The 22,967-nt window shown below is 42.4% G+C and overlaps 1 protein-coding gene across 10 annotated transcripts in view; it reads left to right on the top strand.

The window, feature by feature from the left end:
- The window catches only part of LOC121278899 (vacuolar protein sorting-associated protein 13B-like), a 1,102,197-nt gene that overhangs the window by 364,923 nt on the left and 714,307 nt on the right, over positions 1-22,967 (top strand). For all 10 annotated transcript variants that reach the window (XR_005943292.1, XM_041189400.1, XM_041189399.1 and 7 more), the window contains 2 exons: positions 5,675-5,809; positions 18,449-18,628. Coding sequence is in view for 9 of the 10 variants with exons in the window: in XM_041189400.1 (XP_041045334.1) it covers positions 5,675-5,809; positions 18,449-18,628 (315 nt within the window). In the remaining variant the exon portion in view is untranslated. The remainder of the gene's footprint in view (positions 1-5,674; positions 5,810-18,448; positions 18,629-22,967) is intronic.

The raw sequence follows: 22,967 nt of genomic DNA, 5'->3' as shown, positions 1-22,967 counted from the left end.
TACTGTCATGGACAGATGCATCTGCCGCAGACCGGTTAGTGAGGATGAGGTCAAGTACGTTTTTCTCTCTAGTTGGTTCCCTCATCACCTGCTGCAGACCAAGCCTAGCAGCTGTGTCCTTTAGGACTCAGCCAGCTCGGTCAGTAGTGGTGCTACCAATCCATTCTTGGTGATGGACAGCAGGCTGTTTTAAGATGTAACTGCTACAATTTAGTTTTCTTTTGTTTTCGTCCATGATATTTCAAACCATGTTAGCCAGCACATGTCAACACTTGTTCCTGAGTTTGTCACTGAAAACCAACAGATAAACAAAAGAAGGAACTAAATAGAGTCTACCATTAGCCAAGTAAAGACAATAATTGCAGCCAATCTCATCCTTACAAATTTTCATGATTGGCTAATTTCTAAGTCAGTAACTGTAAGATGTTTTATATTGTCTTTGGCGGCAATATAATCTTCTCCCACAGCCTTTCTTGTTTGGTTAGTTTTGTGAGTTTCATGCTTGACTTACATCAATACCTATTTTTAAAAAAGCTAAACTGAAGATGAAGACCTCAAGTGACGGCCAGCACCTAGATTGAAAAGAGGTGGGGAGCGGTAATTGCTCATTGTCCACTGCTTTTTTGAAACTGTTAAATCTGGTCTTATTTGACTTGCTTTTCTCATATGCCTGATGTTTGAGGTTGGGCACTTGGTCAGTTCATTGAAATTCTATCATTTTTCTTCATCTTGTGGTAGTGATTTATTACTGTGCAGAATATTGAACTTTATACCTTCTATTTTCCCCCAGTTTTTAATAAACTTTTCTGATTGACTTATGAATACTTTTGCCCTTGTCAGAAAAGAAGCCACTATGCAAGGTGGCCCGTTGAATAGTATTATGTATTTCCTTTCAGTGTCAGACTGAAATTGTTTTTGTAAACTCTTTCATGGGATGCGGATGCTGCTGGCTATCAATGGTGGCCTTATGAGTCCCTATTTGCCTTTGAGAAGCTGATGGTGAGCCGCCTCCTGGAGCACAACTGATTGGCTTATCAGGTCATTTCAGTGGGCAGATAAGAGTGAACCACATTGTTGTTGGCCTGGAGTCACATTTGGGCCACATTGGGTAAGTTTATCAGATTTCCTTTCCCGTGAGCCAGATGGGTTTTGCAACAGTCTGGTAGTTTCATGATCACCAATTTTGATCCGAGCTTTTATCCCAGATTTTGTAAATTAATTGATTTTAAATTTCCCAAGTGCTTTGGTGGGATTTGAACTTGTGTCTCTGGATCATTAGTCCAGTAACATAACCATTATGCTACTGTATTCCCTTGCAGATTTGTGTAAGTTTTTCCTATTTGAATTTTTATGTGCTGAAAAGGGTAGGGCCCTGTTGATTTCAGCTGTCCCTTGGATCAGCTCTCATGCTGGTGTTAGGCTTCTGTAATGCTCTCTCCTTTCCCTCCTTCCATGGCTATTTTTACCCTTAGCTCAGATGTAGAGGGGAGAAGAAAGCCCTTGTGCCAAAGATTATCCCATCTGCATCTGCTCCTCATATTATTAATTAGCTATTTCCTGCAGTCAAGATGTTCATTTTTCTGTCTCAAATGCTCAGTCAAACAAATTATTCTGTTTGATCTTTCTTGGAAAATCCAGAAGTATGATGGCTTACTGCTCTTACGTCTTCCAAAACCAGCTCCTAAGCATCTTCTGGTTGCTCTTGGCATAATCCTCATCACCACAATACATTGGGTCCTAATTTACATTTTTTTCCAGGCTGATTTTGCCTCAGTCTGCAGTATCTATTGCAAAATTTACATTATTTGCATTTACTTCATTTTTTTCTTTCCTGAGAATCTTGTAGTAATTACCTTCAGTGAAACAATGGGAAGAACAATATCATTTGGCTCAGACACTGGCAGCAACTCCATATCCTTGGTACGTCCCCCTTCCACTGCCACTGTCTTAGACTTCTGTGGTCTCACTATCGTATTCAAACCTTAGCTGAGTTTGCAACCCCCCCTACTGACTCCATTGCAAAAGTCACTTACATCCTCCTAATGACATTGCCCACCTCTGCACCAATTCAGCACATCAGCTGAAGCCAGATTGGTCTCTGGGATGAGAGTCTGAGTGAACTGTGTCTGTATTCTCTGGAACAAAAACAGAAAATGCTGGGAAAACTCAGCAGGTCTGGTAGCATCTGTGGAGAGAGAAACAGAGTTAATGTTTCGATTCCGTATGACCCTTCAAGGGTTAACTTGAAGCATTTCTCTCTCCACGGATGCTGCTAGACCTGCTTATATTTTCCAGCATTTTTCTGTTTTTGTTTCAGATTTCCAACATCTGCAGTATTTTCTTTTATCTTAGACACTGAGAGGTTGTTTCTCATGACAAGGGAATCTAGAACAAGGGCCAAAGCCTTAGGATAAGGAACCGATCTTTTAGGACTGAGGAGAAATTTCTTCACTCAAAGTGTTATGAATCTTTGGAATTCACAACCCCAGAGGGTTGTGGATGCTCCATTATTGGATATATTTAAGGCTGGGATAAACTGAATTTTGGTATCTCAGGAAATCAAGGGAAATGGGGAGCAGGTAGGAAAATGGAATTGAAATCCAAAATCAACCATGATCGCACTGAATGGTAAAGTAGGCTTGATGGGCGCCGTATGGTCTCCTCTTATTTCTTAGGTTCTTATGATAACCCTCATCCCTGCTTTTGTTATATTTGGCCTGGACTATTCTAGTGCTCTCCTGACTGTTATCTCCATCTCCTACTTGCCATAAATTTCAGCTCATCCCAAGTTCTGCTGCCGCTATTTTATCTAGTATCTAACCCTGATCTCCTACCACTCCTGTGCTGGCTACATTGCATTGGTTCTCTTTGACCCCACAACAATTCAAACTTTATTTTCATCCTAAGGTTAAAAAAAAGAATTTAAACACATCTCTGTAACCACATGCAGTACCACCCTGCAAATTCCACATCCCTCTGACTTTGGTTCTTGTGCATCCCTATCCCTTTGTCCCGCCTTTTGCAACCATACCTTCAGCCTCTTGGGCCATGCTATGGAATTCCCTCTCTGAACACCTCTGCCTCTCTACCTTTCCATCACTCTTTAAGACCTTCCTCAAAACCTACCTCGATGATTAAACTTATGATCAAAACTCCTTTCCTTTTGCATCCATTTTTGTCTGGTTCCTCTTCAAGGAGCCTTGGGAATTTTTTTTCCATTAAAGTGCATATTATTGTAGTAATAGTAATTGTTATAGAAGTGAAATATTCCAAAAATGTTATTTTAAAAATCTTTAAACTTGTATTGTGAGACATTATGATGTTTTGTAAAATGTCGTATGTGAATAAGCCAGTTTATAATAAGATAAATGGACAGTGACGAGCATTAAGGAACATTGAGCCACTTGCCTAAACTGTGTCTTATTTAGGCAAAAGCTCAGGCAGATATTTCCAAATAGCTTCAACTATTTTTAAGTGGTGGACTGTAGGTCATTCATCATCAATAGTTAAAGTGAATTCAAATAAAAAGAAAATAGAAAGATGGAATGTTTGCAGTGGTTTTTTTGCTCACATGTGTTTTACAGAGCTCATGAAATAGAAATCAAACTAAAGGTGAGATCATCATTTTCTACAGTGTTTTTTTTCCATTTATCTTGCCACATCAGGCAGACATTATACTTGGAAACAGTGTTTTTAGAAGCGTACTGTCCAAAATGAAAATGGCTCATGGTAAAATCCCACTTTTCACAGTGAATGCATACTATGGCATATATAATAGGATGTAGTTAAAACAAGTGAGGCAAACTCTGTGCCAGTTATTTACATTAAAAAGTGCTGCTGATTATTTAGGGCAGGAACATTTTTAGGTTTTAAATATTAACATACTGTCTTGCAAATATTGTTAACCAACAATTTCCATACAAAAACTTCTGTTTTAATCTTGGTCAGAGTTTTCATTGTAAATATTTCTGCACGTTTGCTAATTACAGCAGCACAATATTTTTGATCATTATTGTGGAAAAGTTAACTTTCTCATTATTGATTGTATGCAGACAGTTCCAGTACTAAACTGGTATACTTTATGCCATTTTTTACCTGAAAAACAGGTGCAAAGCATACCAGTTCCTACCCCAGTGAAGTAACATTGTCATCAGTTTTTATACCTGCACATTTTTTTAAAAGAAGCCGTCTAAACCTAGCTGTACATAATAAGTAGCCAGGTAAGGTAAAGGGTAAATGAATAGAGTAAATGGTTAACAAAGTAACCATATGTGCAGGTACATTAAGTGCTTTATTAACTAGGTAAGCCTGATGAGTTGAGGAGAGTTTGCAGTCACTGTAAAAAAAAGTCTGCAACTCAAAACCTCTCAAGTCTGGAACAATATGGACTTCAGACTGCACTTTGCAGAAGGTTATGATCTGAACACAATTAAATTTACAATTGTTTTACTAAGATTGAATATGGTCCTCAAAAAAAGATTCAAACTGTCTTCGGTGCCTTTATCATTCCTGTTGTTTTTTTTCTTTGAGAGTCTTTTGCAATTTGAGCGGAAAAGTAGCTTCTTATTTTGTATAATATTGATGGAGCATGGATTGGAAAATTGATGTCACCAATGCCGAAATCAGAAGAATTATCATGACAATTTTCTCTAAAGTCTCCAGTATTTATTCAGTAGAAGATATTTTGATGTTGACAAACTAATTGCCATTGCTCAGAACCATATGTTACAAATCAATGCAAAAGACCGATTGTGTCTTTCAAGCTATTATCCCATATCCGCTCAAATATACTGAGCAATGGTAGCTCAGTACAGACACCATACTGTTGTGCACTGTTACAAATTTTTTAAGCCTGTAAAGGTAAGTGAGGTTTGTGGCAGAGTCACTGGTTTAGATTAATGGCATGCTTGTTTTCTGACAGTTAGGGTGCATCTATTTCCATCTAGGCAGAGCCCTGTTTATATTGCGTGGCTCCTGCCTGGCTGGAACACTCATGTTGCATTGAGGAAAGCTGTGTGCAGGCCTGGATACACAAGCTCCCTTCCAACAGTTAGAAATTGGAAATGTTTGAAAGGTGTGGGGTGGAAGAAATCCTGCACTTCACGCTTAACTTGAAGCTAACGTCGTTTCAAGAAGTGCAGTGGACCACCTGAGCACTTTATAAACCAGGCATGACCGCCATACTGGATTTATACACCATGTTGTGTTGAAGGAAAGCAGTGTGAGACTGCACCCTCCTGAATTGGGTTGCCCTTAGCTGTAAAGTTACAGAAGTGAAGTGGCAAAGCAGAATGATGGTGCAGGCTATATGCACCTGAAGCTTCTGGATTTTACTGCTATGTAATCTGGGATTAAGCCGTTGTCGTTATCTTTTATCATCATTTGTGATTCACCAGTTCATTTATTTTGAGTTTGTATCCAAAGTTGTAGTTTTGAAGTTAAAAACAGTTGCTCGATGTATTTTCTAATAGGTTTCTCAGTGGATTGTATTGGTGAAAATTTTTCTCATTCTATCTGCTGTTTGTGTAATTCTGTATAAAGCTATCGAACACATCTATATAATGTTGTTGTCTGTAGAACATTAAATACGTTAAGTGTTGAGAAATAACTCTATTTAAAAGTTCTGATTATTTAAATACTGCAGACTACTTTATTTGCAATTTTCTTTTATTAGGTGTGAAATCCCAGAATCCATTGCCAACTCTGGAGGGTTCTATCCAAAATGTTGAGTTGAAGTACTGTAGCACATCATTGGTAAAATGTGTTTCGGGGACCATGGGATCAATAAAAGCTTGTGCCAAAGCCCCAGGTATGTGCAGCTGGAACATGTAAAAGTTTATTGCCTGTACAGGAGAATTGGCCTAAAAAGTGACTGAAATTAGAGTTTACTTTGTCTGTCATGAATCAGCTTTTTCCCCCAAAGATTTGTTGTTTTGTCAGTCGAAGATTGTATTATGTTAACAATTCTATCTATAATGTACAATGATCAGGCAATGAAAATATTAATCCTTTTAACTCTGAGCCAAAATGTTTTGGATGTTTATTTGTATTCCCTAAAGTTCACTCATAAGAATTGCTGCACAACTTTTAAGCACTGGCATCTGTGTAAGGCTGACTTAAGGTAAGTATTTGTGGTATGTCCCACATTGTTTAAAGCCAGAACATTCACTTACGTGCTTGCAATAGAAAACAGGTCATTCACAATGGCACTAGACAACATTCATTCAGAATTCTGTGTTGAATATTCTAGATTAACCAATCTTCCATCCGAAGACAATTCAGTGAAAACTCTGATATCACCTCTCAGTGCATACACCCACAGAACATTTTAGTAATCTAGGTTTGAATCATACTAATGTGATCCAAAAAGGTGAAATGTTTTCTTAAATTTAGGTAAACCGATTTCTTTTGAAATGAACTCAAATTCTAGATATAATGATCATCGAAAGTGAACGTTCGGCTGGCAATAATGCTCAGTTTTAAAAGTAATTATTCAAAAGTATTTTTTTGAATAATTCAAAAAATTATTCTATCCAGTAGAAGATTATCCATGATTGTATTGAATGGCGGGGCAGGATAGAGGGCCAATATGGTCTACTCCTCCTATTTCTGATGCTCCATGAAGAATGTAAACAAGCATGTGTGAGTGTACCTAAAAATTCGATTTTAATGTGACGAAGCTGCAACACAATGCTACATGCAAACAGAATAGTATGATTTAGGCATAACTAAATGATCTGCAACAAATAGATTGGGTAAAATCTCGACAGCCCAACCTCATCCAGTCGTGACTAGTAATGAACAACTTAGTACCAGTTGAAGACTTCATAAACGTTCCCCATGCTCAGTGATGGCAGGGTGCAGCACTTGAATGCATTGTTTGAAATTTAAACCAGGCAGCTTGACCTTGATTGGTCAAGGCATTGCCCTGAGGAATGAGTCACTGAATGGCTGTCACTTACTTTGTTTAGCTGAAACAGGCGTAGTGTGTATACATGTTCTTTCTGTCTGCAAAGAACAGGGCCCTATGTAGTTAAATATGTAGCTTCCAATACTTGCAAATCTGTAACACTGCGAGCCCAACTGACAATCTTAAATTGGTTGTCAGCACACTGCAGATTATTTAGCAAATATCCAGTCGCAAAATCACATCAAATGTTGGACCCTGTGTTTTGAGTTTTACAAGCACGAGCTGGTTGGCTACAATCTGTACCTTGTCCATTGTAATCAGCAGCTGTGACATGCTGGTGATACGATCTGCCAGTCTTTGGGATGTATGGCCTACATACCTAGCATCACACTGGTACTGAAATTCATATACCACATTACTCATTTGTGTGTTAGGCAGATCACCTTTTTGGCTTGATGGCAGCATCCTGTTAGTGGCAAATACCACTCGTGTTGCTACTTCATAGTAGCAGTGTGAAACAGCTAGCTTCACCTGTTGCTCAGATTTTTGAGATATCTTGTCCTTCTAGGGTAACCTGAGGCAGATTATGTACTTTTCAGGGCCAAAAGTGACAGCCTTAAGCTTGTTCCTTAAGCATATTCTCTGGTTTTCAATTTATCTGTGTGTTTGCAGGGAGAGGGTGTTGGTTGAAGGTTGGACCAAGTGTTGTTTGCAGCTCATAGCGAAACCTTGGGAGCTGTTAGCAGGTTCCAGGCAGTGAGGGCTCAGAAGAGCTGAGGATGTGACGGAAGATCACTGGTTCCATGCCAAGCAGTTGGGGCTTAGAAGAAGCCCTGGGAACTATTTATAGTTTGGGGAAACCAGGAGACTGGAGTTCTTAGAAACACAGGAGCCAGCTTAGTAAGGCTAGTGTCTGTAGAAGTGTGCCGGTAATTGGAGGTGGGAGTACAGTTTTGTGAATCTAGTGGAATGTAGTTTTAAGGGAAGTGGTTGAACCACCTGGGGGTCAGCAGTCGTTGGGGCAATCCAAGTTGGAGTGGCTTTTGAGGGAACTCAGCGGCTACACCTTCGAAAGTGAAGAGTTGAAATCCGTCATGAGGGAGACATAAGACCATAAGACATAGGAGCAAAAGTAGGCCATTCGGCCTGCCGAGTCTGCTCCACCATTCAGTGAGATCATGGCTGATCTCATAATCCTCAACTCCATTTTCCTGCTTTTTCCCATAACCCTTGATCCCCTTACTGATTAAAAATCTGTCTGTCTCAGCCTTGAATATAATTAATGACCTTGCCTCTACAGTCCCCTGCAGTAAAGAAATCCACAGAGTCACTATCCTCTGAGAGAAGAAATTCCTTCTCATCTCCGTTTTAAATGGGCACCCCTTACTCTGAGATTAAGCCCTCTGGTTCTAGCCTCTCCCACAAAGGGAAACAACCTCTCAGCATCTACCCTGACAAGCCCCCTAAGAATCTTATATATTTCAATAAAGTTGCCTCTCATTCTTCTAAATTCTAATGAGTACAGGCCCGGTCTACTCATAAGAAAATCCCTCCATACCTGGGGTCAACCCTTCTCTGGACTGCCTCCAATGCCAGCATATATTTCCTTAGATAAGGGGACTGAAATTGCTCACAGTATTCTAGATGTGGTCTAACTAGTGCCTTGTATAATTTTAGCAAGACTTTCCTATTTTTATGCTCCATTTTCTTTGAAATAAAGGCCAACATTACATTTGCCTCCCCTATTACCTGTTGAACTTGTATGTTAGCTTTTTGGTATTCATGTGCAAGGACTCCCAAATCCCTCTGTGCTGCAGCCTTCTGCAGTCTTTCTCCATTTAAATAACATTCAGCTACTGCCAAAGTGCATAGCCTCTCATTTTCCCACATTATATTCCATCTGACAAGTTTTTGCCCACTCACTTAACTCATCTATATCCCTCTGTAGTCTCCTTGCATATCCTCACCACTTGCCTTCCGACCTATTTTTGTGTCATCCGCAAACTTGGCATTAGTACATTCATTTCCCTCATCTAAGTCATTAATATATATTGTAAATAATTGTGGCCCCAGTACTGATCCCTGTGGCACCCCACTAGTTATGGGTTGCCATCCTAAAATATGCCCCCCTTATCCCAACTCTGTCTTCTATTAGCTAGCCAACCCTTTATCCTTGCTAATATACTACTCCAAACACCATGGGCTCTTATCTTATTAATTAGCTTATGTGTGTTACCTTATCAAACGCCTTTTGGAAATCCAGATATATTACAACTATTGGTTCCCCTTTATCTATCCTGATTGTTACCCCCCTTAAGGAATTCTGATAAATTTGTTAGGCATGACTTCCTTTTCATGAAGCCATGCCGATTCTGCTTGATTAGATTATGTATTTTTAAATGCTCTGCGAGTACATCCTTTAGAATCCAACATTTTCCCAATGATGGATGTTAAGCTAACTGGCTTATAGCTATCTGTATTTGGGTGTTCCATTGACCATTCTCCAATCCTCTGGGACTTTTCCAGATTCTAAGGATTCTTGAAAGATTACTATCAGTGCATCCACTATCTCTGTAGCTACTTCCTTTAATATTCTAGGATGCAACCCATCAGGTCCAGGGGACTTATCGGCTTTTAGCCCCACTAGTTTCCCTAGTCCTTTTTCTCTATTGATAGTTATTGCAGAATTTTAACGATATTGTGACTCACAGTGGACACTGACATCTGGATGAGTTACTGAGAAATCCGTGGGATCTGTCTTGGTCGCACCTGCCATTAAATGAGCAGTGTGGAGTGTTCAACCACAGTCTGCCTGCTAATTCATATTTACCGTTAATTCTGAATGTTCAAGTTTATTTTGTTTATTTAAAACTGTGGAAGCTTACGGCTTTATTCTCTTCGTAAGTTTTGCCTACTTTAAACAAAAAGTTACTGGTCCCTAACTGTAATAGAAGAGGATTCAAGGAATGTGCTCACCAAATTTGGTTAATGGAAAATGTTAGCCATTGACACCTGAGCTCATGCATGCAATTATTACCCTTTTGAACATTGTCATCCTATCTTATATTCATCATTGGCTTTAAAGAGCTGTCAGCTTCAAGTTTTATGAGACAGAATATACTCACTTTTGACTCGTTCTTAAATAGTATGAACAGCAGAGAACACTGAGTACCTACAGAACTTGAATACAAATTTCCCCCAGTCAGAGCATGACAGTCTTTGGAACTCTCATTCTCAAAAGGCAGTGGAAGCAAAACCTTTGAATATTTTTAAGGCAGAGGTAGATAGACTCTTGATAAGCAAGGGGGTGAAAGGTTATTGGGGGTATTCAGGAATGTGGAATTGAGGTTACAATCAGATCAAGCATGATCTTATTGAATGACAGAGCAGGCTCGAGGGGCCGAGTGACCTACAGCTAATTCTTATGTTCATGTGTATGTTCGTATGTTCAATTTATTATCACCCTTTTTTCTATTGTCAAACCAACTTTTAATCCAAAAGCAAAATATTGTGGATGCTGGAAATCTGAAATAAGTATAGAAAATATTGGAAAAGCTCAGCAGGTCTGGCAGCATCTGTAGAGAGAAAAACAGAGTTAACGTTTCGAGTCCGTAAGGCTCTTCTTCAGCCTGAAGAGAAGAAGAAATGTGATGCACTTTATACTGTTGAAGAGAGTTGGGGATGGAGCAAGTGGAGCAAAATAGAAGGTCAGGAATAGGGAGCTCGGGAGAGATTTGACAAAGATGTCATGGACATGAGACAAAGGGAGTGTTGATGGAAGTATTAAAGACTTAGTGTTGAATGTGCTATTGGTGGCCTAAAGGTAAGATAGTACAGTGGGTTGATAGCAGAACAGGGGTCAGTGCTCTGTGAAAGCAAAATATAAGAACAAGATAGCCCTGTGGAGAGAGGGAGCTGGGAATTTTTTTTTAAAAGATCAGCTATGAAGAGAGACTTGATGAACTAGGGTTGTTTTCCTTAGAGCAGAGAAGGCTGAGGGAGGATCTGTAGAGGTATACAAAATTATGAGTGGTATAGATAGGGCGGACAGGAAGAAACTTTTCCCCTTAGTGGAGGTGTCAATAACCAGAGGCATAGATTTAAGGTAAGGGGCAGGAGGCTTAGAGGGGATTTGAGGCAAACATTTTTCACCCAGAGGGTGGTTAGAATCTGGAACACACTGCCTGAGAGGGTGGTAGAGGCAGGAACCCTCACAACATTTTACCAGTATTTAGATGAGCACTTGAAATGCCGTAGCATACAGGGCTACAGGCCAAATGCTGGAAAAAGTGATTGGAACGGATAGGTGCTTGATGACTGGCATGGACACGATGGGCCAAAGGGCCTGTTTCTGTGCTGTATAACTCTATGACTCTATCAAGATGGAGGACAGAGTTCATGGTTTGTAGTTGTTAAACTCCATAATAAGTCCAGAAGGCTGTGAAGTGCCTGATTGGAAGATGAGCTACTGTTCTTCCAGTTTATGTGTGCTTCACTAGAACATTGCAGCAGGCCAAGGATGGAAATGTGGGCATGAGAGCAAGATGGTGAATTAGAATGGCAAGCAACAGGAATGTCAGGGTCATGCTTGTGGACTGAGCAAAGGTGTTCTGTAAAGAGGTCACCCAGTCTGTATTTAGCCTCCCCAATGTAGAGGAGATTACGTTGTGAGCAGCAAGTACAGTAGACTAAATTTAATAAGATGCAAGTAAATCACTGGTTCACCTGAAAGGAGTGTTTGGGGCCTTGGATGGTGAAGAGGGAGGTGGTAAAGGGCCACGTGTTATGCTTTCTGCAATTGCATGGGAAGGTGCCATGGGAAAGGAATGAGGTGTTGGCGGTGATGGAGGAGTGGACCAGAGTGTCACAGAGGGAACGGTCCCTATGGAACGCTGACAGGGAAGGTGAGGGGAAGATGTGTTTGGTGCTGGCATCATGGTGGAGTTGACGAAATGGTGGAGGATGATACTTTGAATGCGCAGGCTGCTGGGGTGAAAAGTGAGGACAAGGGAAACCCTATCATTGTTCTGCAAAGGAGGGGAAGGGGTGAGGGTGGAGGTGTGGGAGATGGGTGACTGAGGGCCCTGTCAACTACAGTGGCAGGGGAGACCTCGGCTCAGGGAAAAGGAGGACATGTCAGAAGCACTGTTTTGGAGGTAGCATCTTTGGAACAGATGCAATGGAGGTGGAGGAACTGAGAGAATGGGCTGGAGTCCTTATAGAAAGCAGGATGTGAGGCGGTGTAGTCGAGGCATCTTTGGGAGTCAGTGGGCTTGTAGTGAATATTGGTAGTCTATCAAGTAGATGAAGCAAAGGCTGTGGATGTTGTCTACATGAACTTTAGTAAGGCCTTTGACAAGGTCCCACATGGGAGGTTAGTTCAGAAGGTTCAGACACTTGGTATCCATGGAGAGGTTGTAAACTGGATTCAAAATTGGCTGTGTGGGAGAAGACAGAGTGGTAGTGGATGATTGCTTCTCAGACTGGACGTCTGTGACTGGTGGTGTGCCTCAGGGATCTGTGCTGGGACCATTGTTGTTTGTTGTCTATATCAATGATTTGGATGATAATGTGGTGAATTGGATCAGCAAGTTTGCTGATGATACTAAGATTGGAGGCGTTGTGGACAGCGAGGAGGCTTTCAACGCTTGCAGAGAGATCTGGACCAACTGGAAAAATGGGCCAGAAAATGGCAGATGGAATTTAATGCAGAAAAGTGTGAGGTGTTACATTTTGGAAGGTCAAACCAAGGTAGGACATACACAGTAAATGGCAGGGCACTGAGGAGTGCAGAGGAACAAAGGGATCTGGGAGTTCAGATACATAGTTCCCTGAAAGTGGCGTCACAGGTAGACAAGGTTGTAAAGAAAGCTTTTGGCATACTGGCCTTCATAAATCAAAGTATTGAGTATAGGAGTTGGGATGTTATGGTGAGGTTGTATAAGACATTGGTGAGGCCAACTTTGGAGTATTGTGTGCAGTTCTGGTCGCCTAACTACAGGAAGGATATCAGTAAGATTGAGAGAGTGCAGAGAAGATTTACTAGGATGTTGCTGGGTCTTAAGGAGTTGAGTTATAGGGAAAGATTAAACAGCTTAGGACTTTATTCCTTGGAGCATAGAAGAATGAGGGGAGATTTGATAGAAGTTTACAAAATTATGAGGGGTATAGACAGAGTAAATGCGAGTAGGCTCTTTCCACTTAGATTAGGAGAAATAAACACGAGAGGACATGGCTTTAGGGTGAAAGGGGAAAGGTTTAGGGGGAACATTAGGGGGAACTTCTTCACTCAGAGTGGTGAGAGTGTGGAACGAGCTACCATCTGATGTGGTAAATGCTGGCCTACTCTTAAGTTTTAAGAATAAATTGGATAGATACATGTTTGGGAGAGGTCTGGAGGGTTATGGACTAGGTGCAGGTCAATGGGACTAGTGGAATAATATTTCGGCACAGACTAGAAGGGCCGAATGGCCTGTTTTTCTGTGCTGTAGTATTCTATGTTTCTATTCTATCACCAGAAATGGAGACAGAGAAGTCAACGAAGGGAAGAGAACTGTTGGAGATGGACCATGTGAAGATGATAGAGGGGTGGAAATTGGAAGCAAAATTGACAAATTTTTCAAGGTCCAGACAAGGGCATGAAACGGCACTGATACGGATATTGATGCACCAGAAAAAGAGTTGTGAGAGGGCACTTGAGTAGGACTGGAACAAGAAATGTTCCACATTCTCCACAAAAAGACACGTGTAACTGGAGCCCATAAGGGTACTTTTAATCCAGGTGGCCATTTGGCAATGATGAAATGAACATTAGTCATTTTATTAACAAATTTTCATTAAATGCCGACTAAATTTTCATCTAAATTATATCAGTTGTTAGACCTGATAGTTGTGTTACTTTCTCAAGGAATTCCAACAAATTTGTGAGCATGACCAAATCATTCTGAATCTGTGCTGAATTGTTTCAGATTTCCTAGGTAAATCACAGAATCACGATGCAGAAGAGGCCCTTCGGCCCATCGAGTATGCACCGACACAAGTGAAACACCTGACCTACCTTCCTAATCCCATTTATCAGCACTTGGCCCATAGCCTTGAATGTTATGATGTGCCAAGTGCTCATCCAGGTACTTTTTAAAGGATGTGAGGCAACCCGCCTCCACCACCCTCCCAGGCAGTGTATTCCAGACCGTCACCATCCTCTTGGTAAAAAAATTTTTCCTCACATCTCCCCTAAACCTCCTGCCCCTCACCTTGAACTTATGCCCCCTTGTGACTGACCCTTCAACTAAGGGGAACAGCTGCTCCCTATCTACCCTGTCCATGCCCCTCATAATCTTGTACACCTCGATCAGGCCGCCCCTCAATCTTCTCTGCTCCAACGAAAACACCCAAGTCTATCCAACCTCTCTTCATAACTTAAATGTTTCATCCCAGGCAACATCCTGGTGAATCTCCTCTGCACCCCCTTGAGTGCAATCACATCCTTCCTATAATGTGGCGAGCAGAACTGCAAAGAGTACTCCAACTGTGGCCTCACCAAGGTTCTATACAACTCCAACATGACCTCCCTACTTTTGTAATCTATGCCTCGATTGATAAAGGCAAATGTCCCATATGCCATTTTCACCACCCCACTAACATGCCCCTCCGCCTTCAGAGATCTATGGACACACACACCACTTTGTTCCTCAGAACTTCTTAGTGTTATGCCGTTCATTGAATATTTGTGGCATCCTAGAAATTACTACTGAGCACTTCTACCATATTAAGTGTTGACGCAACTGGTTCCTGTACTCGTATTCAACTCCTTTTCTTGAATATTGTGGTAACAACTGTTTAATGCTCTCTTAGTGTTCAGCAATTCCAGTCACCCCAAGATGAATTCCCTCTATTCTATTGGGACCAATCATTCATCCAAGCAAGCCTTTTTTTAAGCTCGTATATTCAAAGAGCAAGTCTCTATCTAAAGTGCTCTGTCAAAGCTCTTAATCTATTATCCCAGATGAATTTCGGAATCAGAAAATTGGCAATGTATGCTGAAATTAGATATCAATATTTAGTTTCTTGTGACAAGGTGCATTGCTCATGAAATATCTCTTAAAGCCAAATCTGATTTCTGTTGCTTTAAGTTCACTTTATGGTTTACATTTGGAATTTTATATTATTGTATCTCTTGTTCAAAGCACATGAAGTTTTTGACTTCCAAATTTGTTCTTCTAATAGTATTGCTTCCAACAGATGAGTTAGTGGTGATAGGCCAACTTTATTTGATCTAGTCTTATGGGCAGTAATTCTAAGGGATTCTAAAGGATGGTGATTTATTCTCAACTGCATAAATCTGAATTAGGATCATATAGTATGGAAGGAGGCCATTCATCCCATCATGCCTATTTGAAAGATCTATCCTAATCCCACTCCCCTGCTCTTTATCTATCCCACTCCATTGCATTGGAAGCAGTCCAGAGAAGGTTCACTAGACTGATTCCTTGGATGAAGGAGTTGTCATAAAAGGAGAGCTTGAGCTGGTTGGGCCTATATTCTTTGGAGAAGTGCTCTTACTGAATCATCTAAGATTCTGAGTGGGCTTGACTGGGTAGATGCTGAGAGGATATTTCCCCTCATGGAAGAATCTAGACCTAGGGGGCGCAGTTTAAGAATAAGGGGTCTCCCATTTAAGGCTAAAATGAAGAGAAATCTCTTATCTCAGAGGGTTGTCCGTCTTTGGATTTCTATTCCACAGAGAGCAGTGGAGGCTAGGCCAATTAATATATTCACGTCTGAGATGGACAATTTTGATCTACAGAGGGAGTTGAGGGTTATGAAGGCTCGATGGGCCAATTGTCCTGCTCCTGCTCTTGTTGCTTACGACCTCATGATTACTGTCTTGCTCTTTCCCAATTACCCCACAGTTTCTTTCCCTTCAAGTTAGGATTGTGTTTGCTTCAGGCATCCTTTTAGGCGGTGCCTTCCAGATGATCATAAAACACTGAATTAAAAAGAATTCTTCTCATCTACCTACTCTTTTTTTGCTAATTAATGTAAATTGATATTTTCTGGTTCTTGACACTCCTGCCATTGATAACAGTTTCTCATTATTTACTGTAAAATGTTTCATAATTTTGAACATCGCCATTAAATCTCCCATCCTCTGCCTTAAGGAGGCCAATTCCAACAACATAAAATAGTACCAGAAAATGTGGGAAATACTCAGGACCGTCTGGCAGCATTCATGTGGATAGAAGCTGAGTTAACCTTCTGCTTCATGTCCTTTTGTCATAGCCCAGCTTCTTTAGACTTTGCATTAATGAAGTAATGAAGCTTAGGTTCCACTTTGTGTAAGGCAAGAGAACCCCAATGATTACCATAATAGGAACATATTCAGGCACTTGCCCCAGTTCTGTGGGTATATACTTTTTGTAGTGGACGCATTGAAATAGAGAAAAATAAAATGGCTGGTTCAGTGAAAACTGTGACATTGTAGGCTGAGTTTTTTCACTAGTGTGCTGATTCCAACATCAGGAAGTTTTCTGGGTCGAAAACCATGAGCTTGGGACAGTGTGGCGGGAATGATCTTCCCACAAGCCGTCACCATGAGTGTCGTCCCTTAGGGATGCTAGGCAGATGACAGATGCAGGAGGGGCAGAGTGCCCAAAGAGAAGGGCAAAAGCCCTACTGCAGATTGTGTATGCTGTTTGGGCGAACACAGAATGAGAGGGTGGCATAAGATGGAGACATAATAGTGATGCTGGAACCATTAGCCAAGTCCTTTGCCCAGCACTATCCCATGGATCTGTTTGCAGGAGAAACACTACCAATTGAAACTATTTGTTCGGTGGATGTTTGAAGATTACCACTTTGCTCCTTCTTGGATTACTCTGCTTGTGCATTTGGCCTTGGGTCCTGTGAGGAGGAGACTTGCAGATGCTGTGGGAGCCCTGTGTACTTCTGACAAAGTGTCATTGCCCACAAAATCCCTATGGATTGCTGCTATAATAATATTAATTATTTTCCTGCCGCTTCCGGGTGAGTTGCTGTCCATGCATGCAGACCTCTCCTGGGAGAAGCAGCTAGTTGCAGGGACATGTTGGAGAGCAGCAGCAATGCATTTTATTATAACTTTCCAGGGCTCCCTGCCTCCAAACCCACTTCCAAGTGGCTGGCAATTGGCAGGGCTATTGGACACCATCTTCAGCCGCTCCTGTTAGTACAGCTGTGGTATCCACATGGGGCTTTATTCCTTAGACATGTTGGTCTAGGAATTGGACTGTCCCAAAGTGGAGCAAAGTGCCTGTGCTGTGCCTACTGCATGTGCCTCCTAGGGTCGACAGCAAATTGTTACTCTGTCTTCATTTGTTTTTTTTTAACCTGTGAGCTGTGGGTGCCAGTTGAGGACTTAGAGGCAGCTTCCCAGTTATGTGAATTCGGCCGACCTGGACACTGGCTGACAGTCTCAGCTATAATCTTTGAGGATGTACATAAACTGAGAGCATAAAAGCGGTAGCTGGCAGGGGCTCGCAGGTTTAATAAGGCAAATAAAAAGATGTAAAACTTAACTTTTCATGTGGTAGCCATCAGCAGTCCCTTAAAGAATGCTGGTTTGGCTGCTAAGAGCCTGAAGAAACTGACTGCACAATGCATGGCATCTGTTGTTGTCAGTCAGAATCAAATTGGGCAAAATGAGCCTTGCGCAGGCGTCCAAGTCCCCATTTTGCACATTGAGGAGCCCTCACAAATATCATGGCAACACACTTGCAGTGCAAATGAGCCGGTGCACTCTGCCTGCCACATTGGACACTGAAGCACCCACTTTGCAACTATAAAATGAACAAAGTTTCTAGGTTATTGGCAACTTACTGATGTTCATTGTTCTCTGCAAAGATTCCCTCACAAACAGTACGGATTTCCCTTTCATCCTGATTGTTATGGAATTGGTCTGAGGTGGCATGTGATATGTGCAAGAATGCAGAACAAAATTAAATTAGCTATCAGTGTATTCATCCTTTGTATAAAATAGTCCTTCACATACCAAGATTCCACACAGCAAACCACTCGGTCCTCCCTGAGGGCTAGGTTGTATGTTTTTATTATATTGTCATGATCTGCTTACTCCAAGGAATGACTTATTCTGGCAGCTGGTGAGAAATGAGTTTATGTGAAGTCATATCAATGTCCAAATACCCTACTAGGATGATGTCCCTTGTGCTATTCCAAATGAAAATCCCATAACCTGGGGAATGATAACATACTCTGTGGAGGTGGTGGTCAGAGTAGCTTAGGATTGTAGATGCTGTATTAGAGTTGAAAATTTTGCCCAGAGAGCAACTTTTTCTTGGCTAATAAGCCTAGCTTATTGTTGTGGATTTCCTGAAAATGCTTTTCCAAAAACATTGGTTCAAGTCCAAGATTCCACATGATTAGAAACAGGCCAGTTAATTTTGCTTCTCTGGTTGGTGTCAAGATAAGAAGGCACTCAGGATAAAATTTGAGGTTACAAATGAGTTTGAAAAAAACTGATAATATTTTTACCAATATTAGGAAGAAGTGATTGCGTGAAGGAAAAATTGATTCCGTTAATACAAGGGCCTTCGGACACACGAGAGTTACACAAGAGCAAATGGCTGAATGAAAGCAGGAAACCCGAGTCACTGTTCGCCCCTGATCTGATAACTTTCAGCATCCAGATTCCTCAGCAAATGGACAGCTATCATAACTCTGGTAAGTGCAAACTTTTTAATTTATTGTTGTCATTCCTGTCATGATTGTAGATGAGCACCAAATTAATATAGCTTGTCCAAGAATGTAAGGCCTGATATGGATCACCGTCTTGCTAATGTGCCGCTGTAGCAATTACTGTGTTCCACCTATGACGCAGGTATGAAAAAAAGTAAGAATATGTTGATGGGGCTGGTTAGTTCAGTTTCCTGGATGGCTAGTGCATGGCTGAGAATAGCACCGACAGAGTGGGCTCAATTCCAGTTCCAGTTGAGGTGGACTTGAGATCTGCCTTCTTGCTTGCCCCATGCTTGATGTAGAGTGGTGCTCCTCAAGCTATGTAAGCAATTGTCTCACTCTAATAGAGAGAAGCCTATGGTCCATCAATGGCTGTTTACCTAGCTACCTAAAAATATTAGGAAGTGATTTTAATCTTCTTGTGACTTTTTTTTGAGTTTAAAACCTTTATAAAGTATGCATGTGTTTCAGCTTAAGGAAGTTTTTATTACCTATTTTAATTGTGTGCTGAATTGAAGTTGCACAGAAACTCCAGAGGTGAGATGACAGTGACTGCCTTTAACATCAAGGTGGCATTTGACCAAGTGTGGCATCAAGTAATGATATTGTTATGAAAAATCATACTTTTAGGAGGATAAAATACTTCAAAAGAACCCCCAAAATATACAATAGTGCATTTCAGAAGATAACCTTGTAACACCTGTGAGCTGTGCTGTCCCATCTTACTTGTGAGTACATAACATAGAATGTATAACTCATCATTTAGCTGAATCACAATCTGGTGCCTGAGCATTACAAGTTTTCTTCTGTTCCTTCAAGGGATGTGAGTTTTGCTGGTAAGGCCAGCATTTATTGCCCATCCCTAATGCCCTAAAAGCTTTTCTTCTGTGTACGAAGATAATACAATTGTGCACTAATAATTCCTCTGAATTGGCCAATGGTGTAACATTTCTGCACTGAAAATCTTCATTTAGTCTAATATTAAATCTGTAATGTATTTAGGAACAGGAGTAGGCCATACAGCCCCTTGAACTTGTTCACCATTTAGTTATTAGTTAGTTAGTTGTTCACCATACAGCTGATCTGTAGCTTAACTCCACCTCTTTGTCTATGTTCCATAACTCTGAATACCCTTGCTGAAAAGAATAGTTTTGCATATATTGCATGTCACATTTAATATGTGCTAAGCAAAAAATCATCTGGCAGGTTTTTCTGGTGACATTGACTATTTTGTTGTCTCTTAGTATATTGTTGCAAGGTTTAGTCATATCCACCAGCTCAGTGAGTAATGCCACAGGTAGACCACTAGTGGTAACAAATTTGCTGCAGAATATTTCACATTCAGTGAGTATTTATTTCACATTCAGTGAGTATTTATAGAATGCTGTAAATTCCTAGCTTCGAACTGACGAGAATGGCAGAGAACACCCTTAGGTACCTCCCTGCTATTAAACATAGAAACATAGAAAATAGGAGCAGGAGTAGGCCATTCGGCCCTTTGAGCCTCCTCCACCATCCATTATCATTATGGCTAATCATCTAACTCAATAGCCTGCTCCCGCTTTCTCCCCATATCATTTGATCCCTTCCGTCCTGAGAGCTATATCTAACTCCTTCTTGAAAACATACGATGTTTTGGCCTCAACTACTTTCTGTGGTAGCGAATTCCTCAGCCTCACCACTCTCTGGGTGAAGAAACTTCTCCTCATCTCAGTCATAAATGGTCTACCCTGTATCCTCAGACTGTGACCCCTGGTTCTGGACTCCCCCACCGTTAGGAGCATCCTTCCTGCATCTACCCTGTGTAATCCTGTTAGAATTTTATAGGTTTCTATGAGACCCCGCCTTCATTCTTCTGAACTCCTGCGAATATAATCCTATATTATAAAGTCATTGGCTAGGCCATCCCTAAATGCCCTCTGAACAAGAGCAATTAAGAGCCAACCACATTGCTGTGGGTCCAGAGTCATATGTAGGCCAGACCAGGTAAGGGACAGCAGAATTCCTTCCTGAAAAGACATTAGTGAACCAGTTGAGTTTTTACAACAATTGACAATGGTTTCATGGTCATCATCAGACTTTTAATTCCAGATTTTTACTGAATTAAAATTCCACCACCTGCTGTGGTGGGATTCGAACTTAGGTCCCCAGAGCATTACCCTGGGTCTCTGGATTACTAGCCCAGCGACAATACCACAATGTCATCGCCTCCCCATCATGTGTCCCTCAAACACGTGAGAGGCCAGCGGCTGGCTTTCCCTGGGGTCCAGGAGTTCTGCCCGCCGATAGCTGCCGGTCAATCAAAGGTCAGGAACTCTACTGCACGGCAGCGCCAGCAGGAAGGCAGTGGCCGGTGGTGGTACAACACCCACCTGAGGCCCAGGATCATCATGGACCCAGGAAGCTCCACAGGGGAGCGATGGCGGGATGGGGGTTGCAGGGGAGGGGGCAGCAAGGGCATGGGAGTGGCTGTTGGACCACCCCCCCCGCCCACTTTCCTGATGCTAGATTCCACAATCCCGAGTGCCTTTGAACAAGGTACTGTCCCTCCCCCAACCCCCCCACCCCCCTCCCTGGCAGCCATGCAACCCCTGCACGGGTTTGCTTGTCATGCTCCCTGCAGGGTGAATACCCTGCCCACTGTTGGGTTCAATGCCAGCAGCGGCAGGATGAAGCCCTTCAGTGAGCATCTGGTGCCCACTTCGGGGCTTCAATTGGTGGCTAATCAATGGCCCATCCACGGGCCTTCCCACCACGGCCTTGACCGGGGCAGGGGCAGGGAGACAGCAGGGTCCCAACACCCCACCCTCTGCCCAATTAAACGTCCCCTGCCACCAGATTCACCACAGGGAAGGGCTTTAAATTCTTGCTCCTTTTTTGTTACGAGCCCTTTTCCACAAAACTGTTTATTTTCCTTCAGCATACTGAATTTTGATTGGAGTTCGATTAGGATGTCAGGTTGGCTTCAGTTGCCAAACTTGGACATACCCTCTCAATCTGGATGAGTGCAGCTCCAACAACACTCAAGAAGCTGGACACCATCCAGGACAAAGCAGCCCACTTGATTGGCACCACATCCACAAACATTCACTCCCTCCACCACCAACACAGTAGCAGCAGTGTGTACCATCTGCAAGATGCACTGCAGGAATTCACTAAGGCTTCTTCGGCAGCACCCTCCAAACCCACGACCACCACCGTCCAGAAAGACAAGGGCAGCACACAGATGGGAACACCACCACCCGGAAGCCACCCCAAGCCACCCACCACCCCGACCCAGAAACACATCGGCTGCTCCTTCACTGTCTCCGGGCCAAAACCCTGGAACCCCCCCACCCAAAAGCACTGCAGACGCACTCACGCCACATGGACCGCAGCGGCTCCAGAAGGCAGCCCACCACCACCCTCCCAGGGGCAACCTGGGATGGTCAACAAATGCCGGTCCAGCCAGCTAAGCCCACATCCCATGGGCAAATTAAAAAATCATCTAGATTGTCAAATAAATTCCTCCAAATGGAGGTTGATATGTTCTTGGGATGTGGGCTTCGCTGGCCAGGCCAGCATCCACCACCCATCCCCAATTGTCCCCGAGGGCGAGCCGCCCTCCTGAACCACCGCAGCCCACGCGGTGCAGGCACACCCATAATGCCATCAGGGAGGGAGCTCCAGAACCCCCACCCAACGACAGCGAAGGAACGGCAATACACCTCCAAGTCAGGATGGTGAGCGGCCCGGAGGGGAACCTCCAGGAGGTGGCGCCCCCATGTGTCCGCTGCCCCCGTCCCCCCAGACGGCAGAGGTCATGGGCCTGTAAGGCGCTGTCGAAGGAGCCCTGGTGAATTGTCTTAAATGTGTTCACACTGGAACCTACGGAATTGACAACTGAAATTTTTATCAAGTTCAAACATGATAGACATTTTATAGCTTGACAAGGACAACAACAACTTGTATTGCTATAGCACCTTTTGTATATTAAAACAGGAGAGCGCGCTTCATAGGAGAGTAATCAGACAAAATTTGACACCAAGCCACGGAAAGAGATACGAGGATAGATGACCAAAGGCTTGGTGAAAGAAGTTTTGAATTGTGTGTTAAAGGAGGAGAGAGAGGTGGAGAGATAGAGAGGTTGAGGGAGGAAATTCCAGAACTCGGGGCCAAGGCAGCTGAAGACATGGCCATCGACCGTGGAGTGATTAAAATCAGGGATGTGCAACCGTCTGGAATTAGGGGAACGCAGATATCTCAGAGGGCTGTGGGGCTGGTAGAGGATACAGAGATTTTAAGAGATGAGGGATTTGAACGCAAGAATGAACATTTTAAAATA

This window comes from Carcharodon carcharias, chromosome 6 (genome assembly GCF_017639515.1).
Source record: "Carcharodon carcharias isolate sCarCar2 chromosome 6, sCarCar2.pri, whole genome shotgun sequence".
NCBI classification, from domain to species: Eukaryota; Metazoa; Chordata; class Chondrichthyes; order Lamniformes; family Lamnidae; genus Carcharodon; species Carcharodon carcharias.
This window is presented reverse-complemented; position numbering and strand designations above follow the sequence as displayed.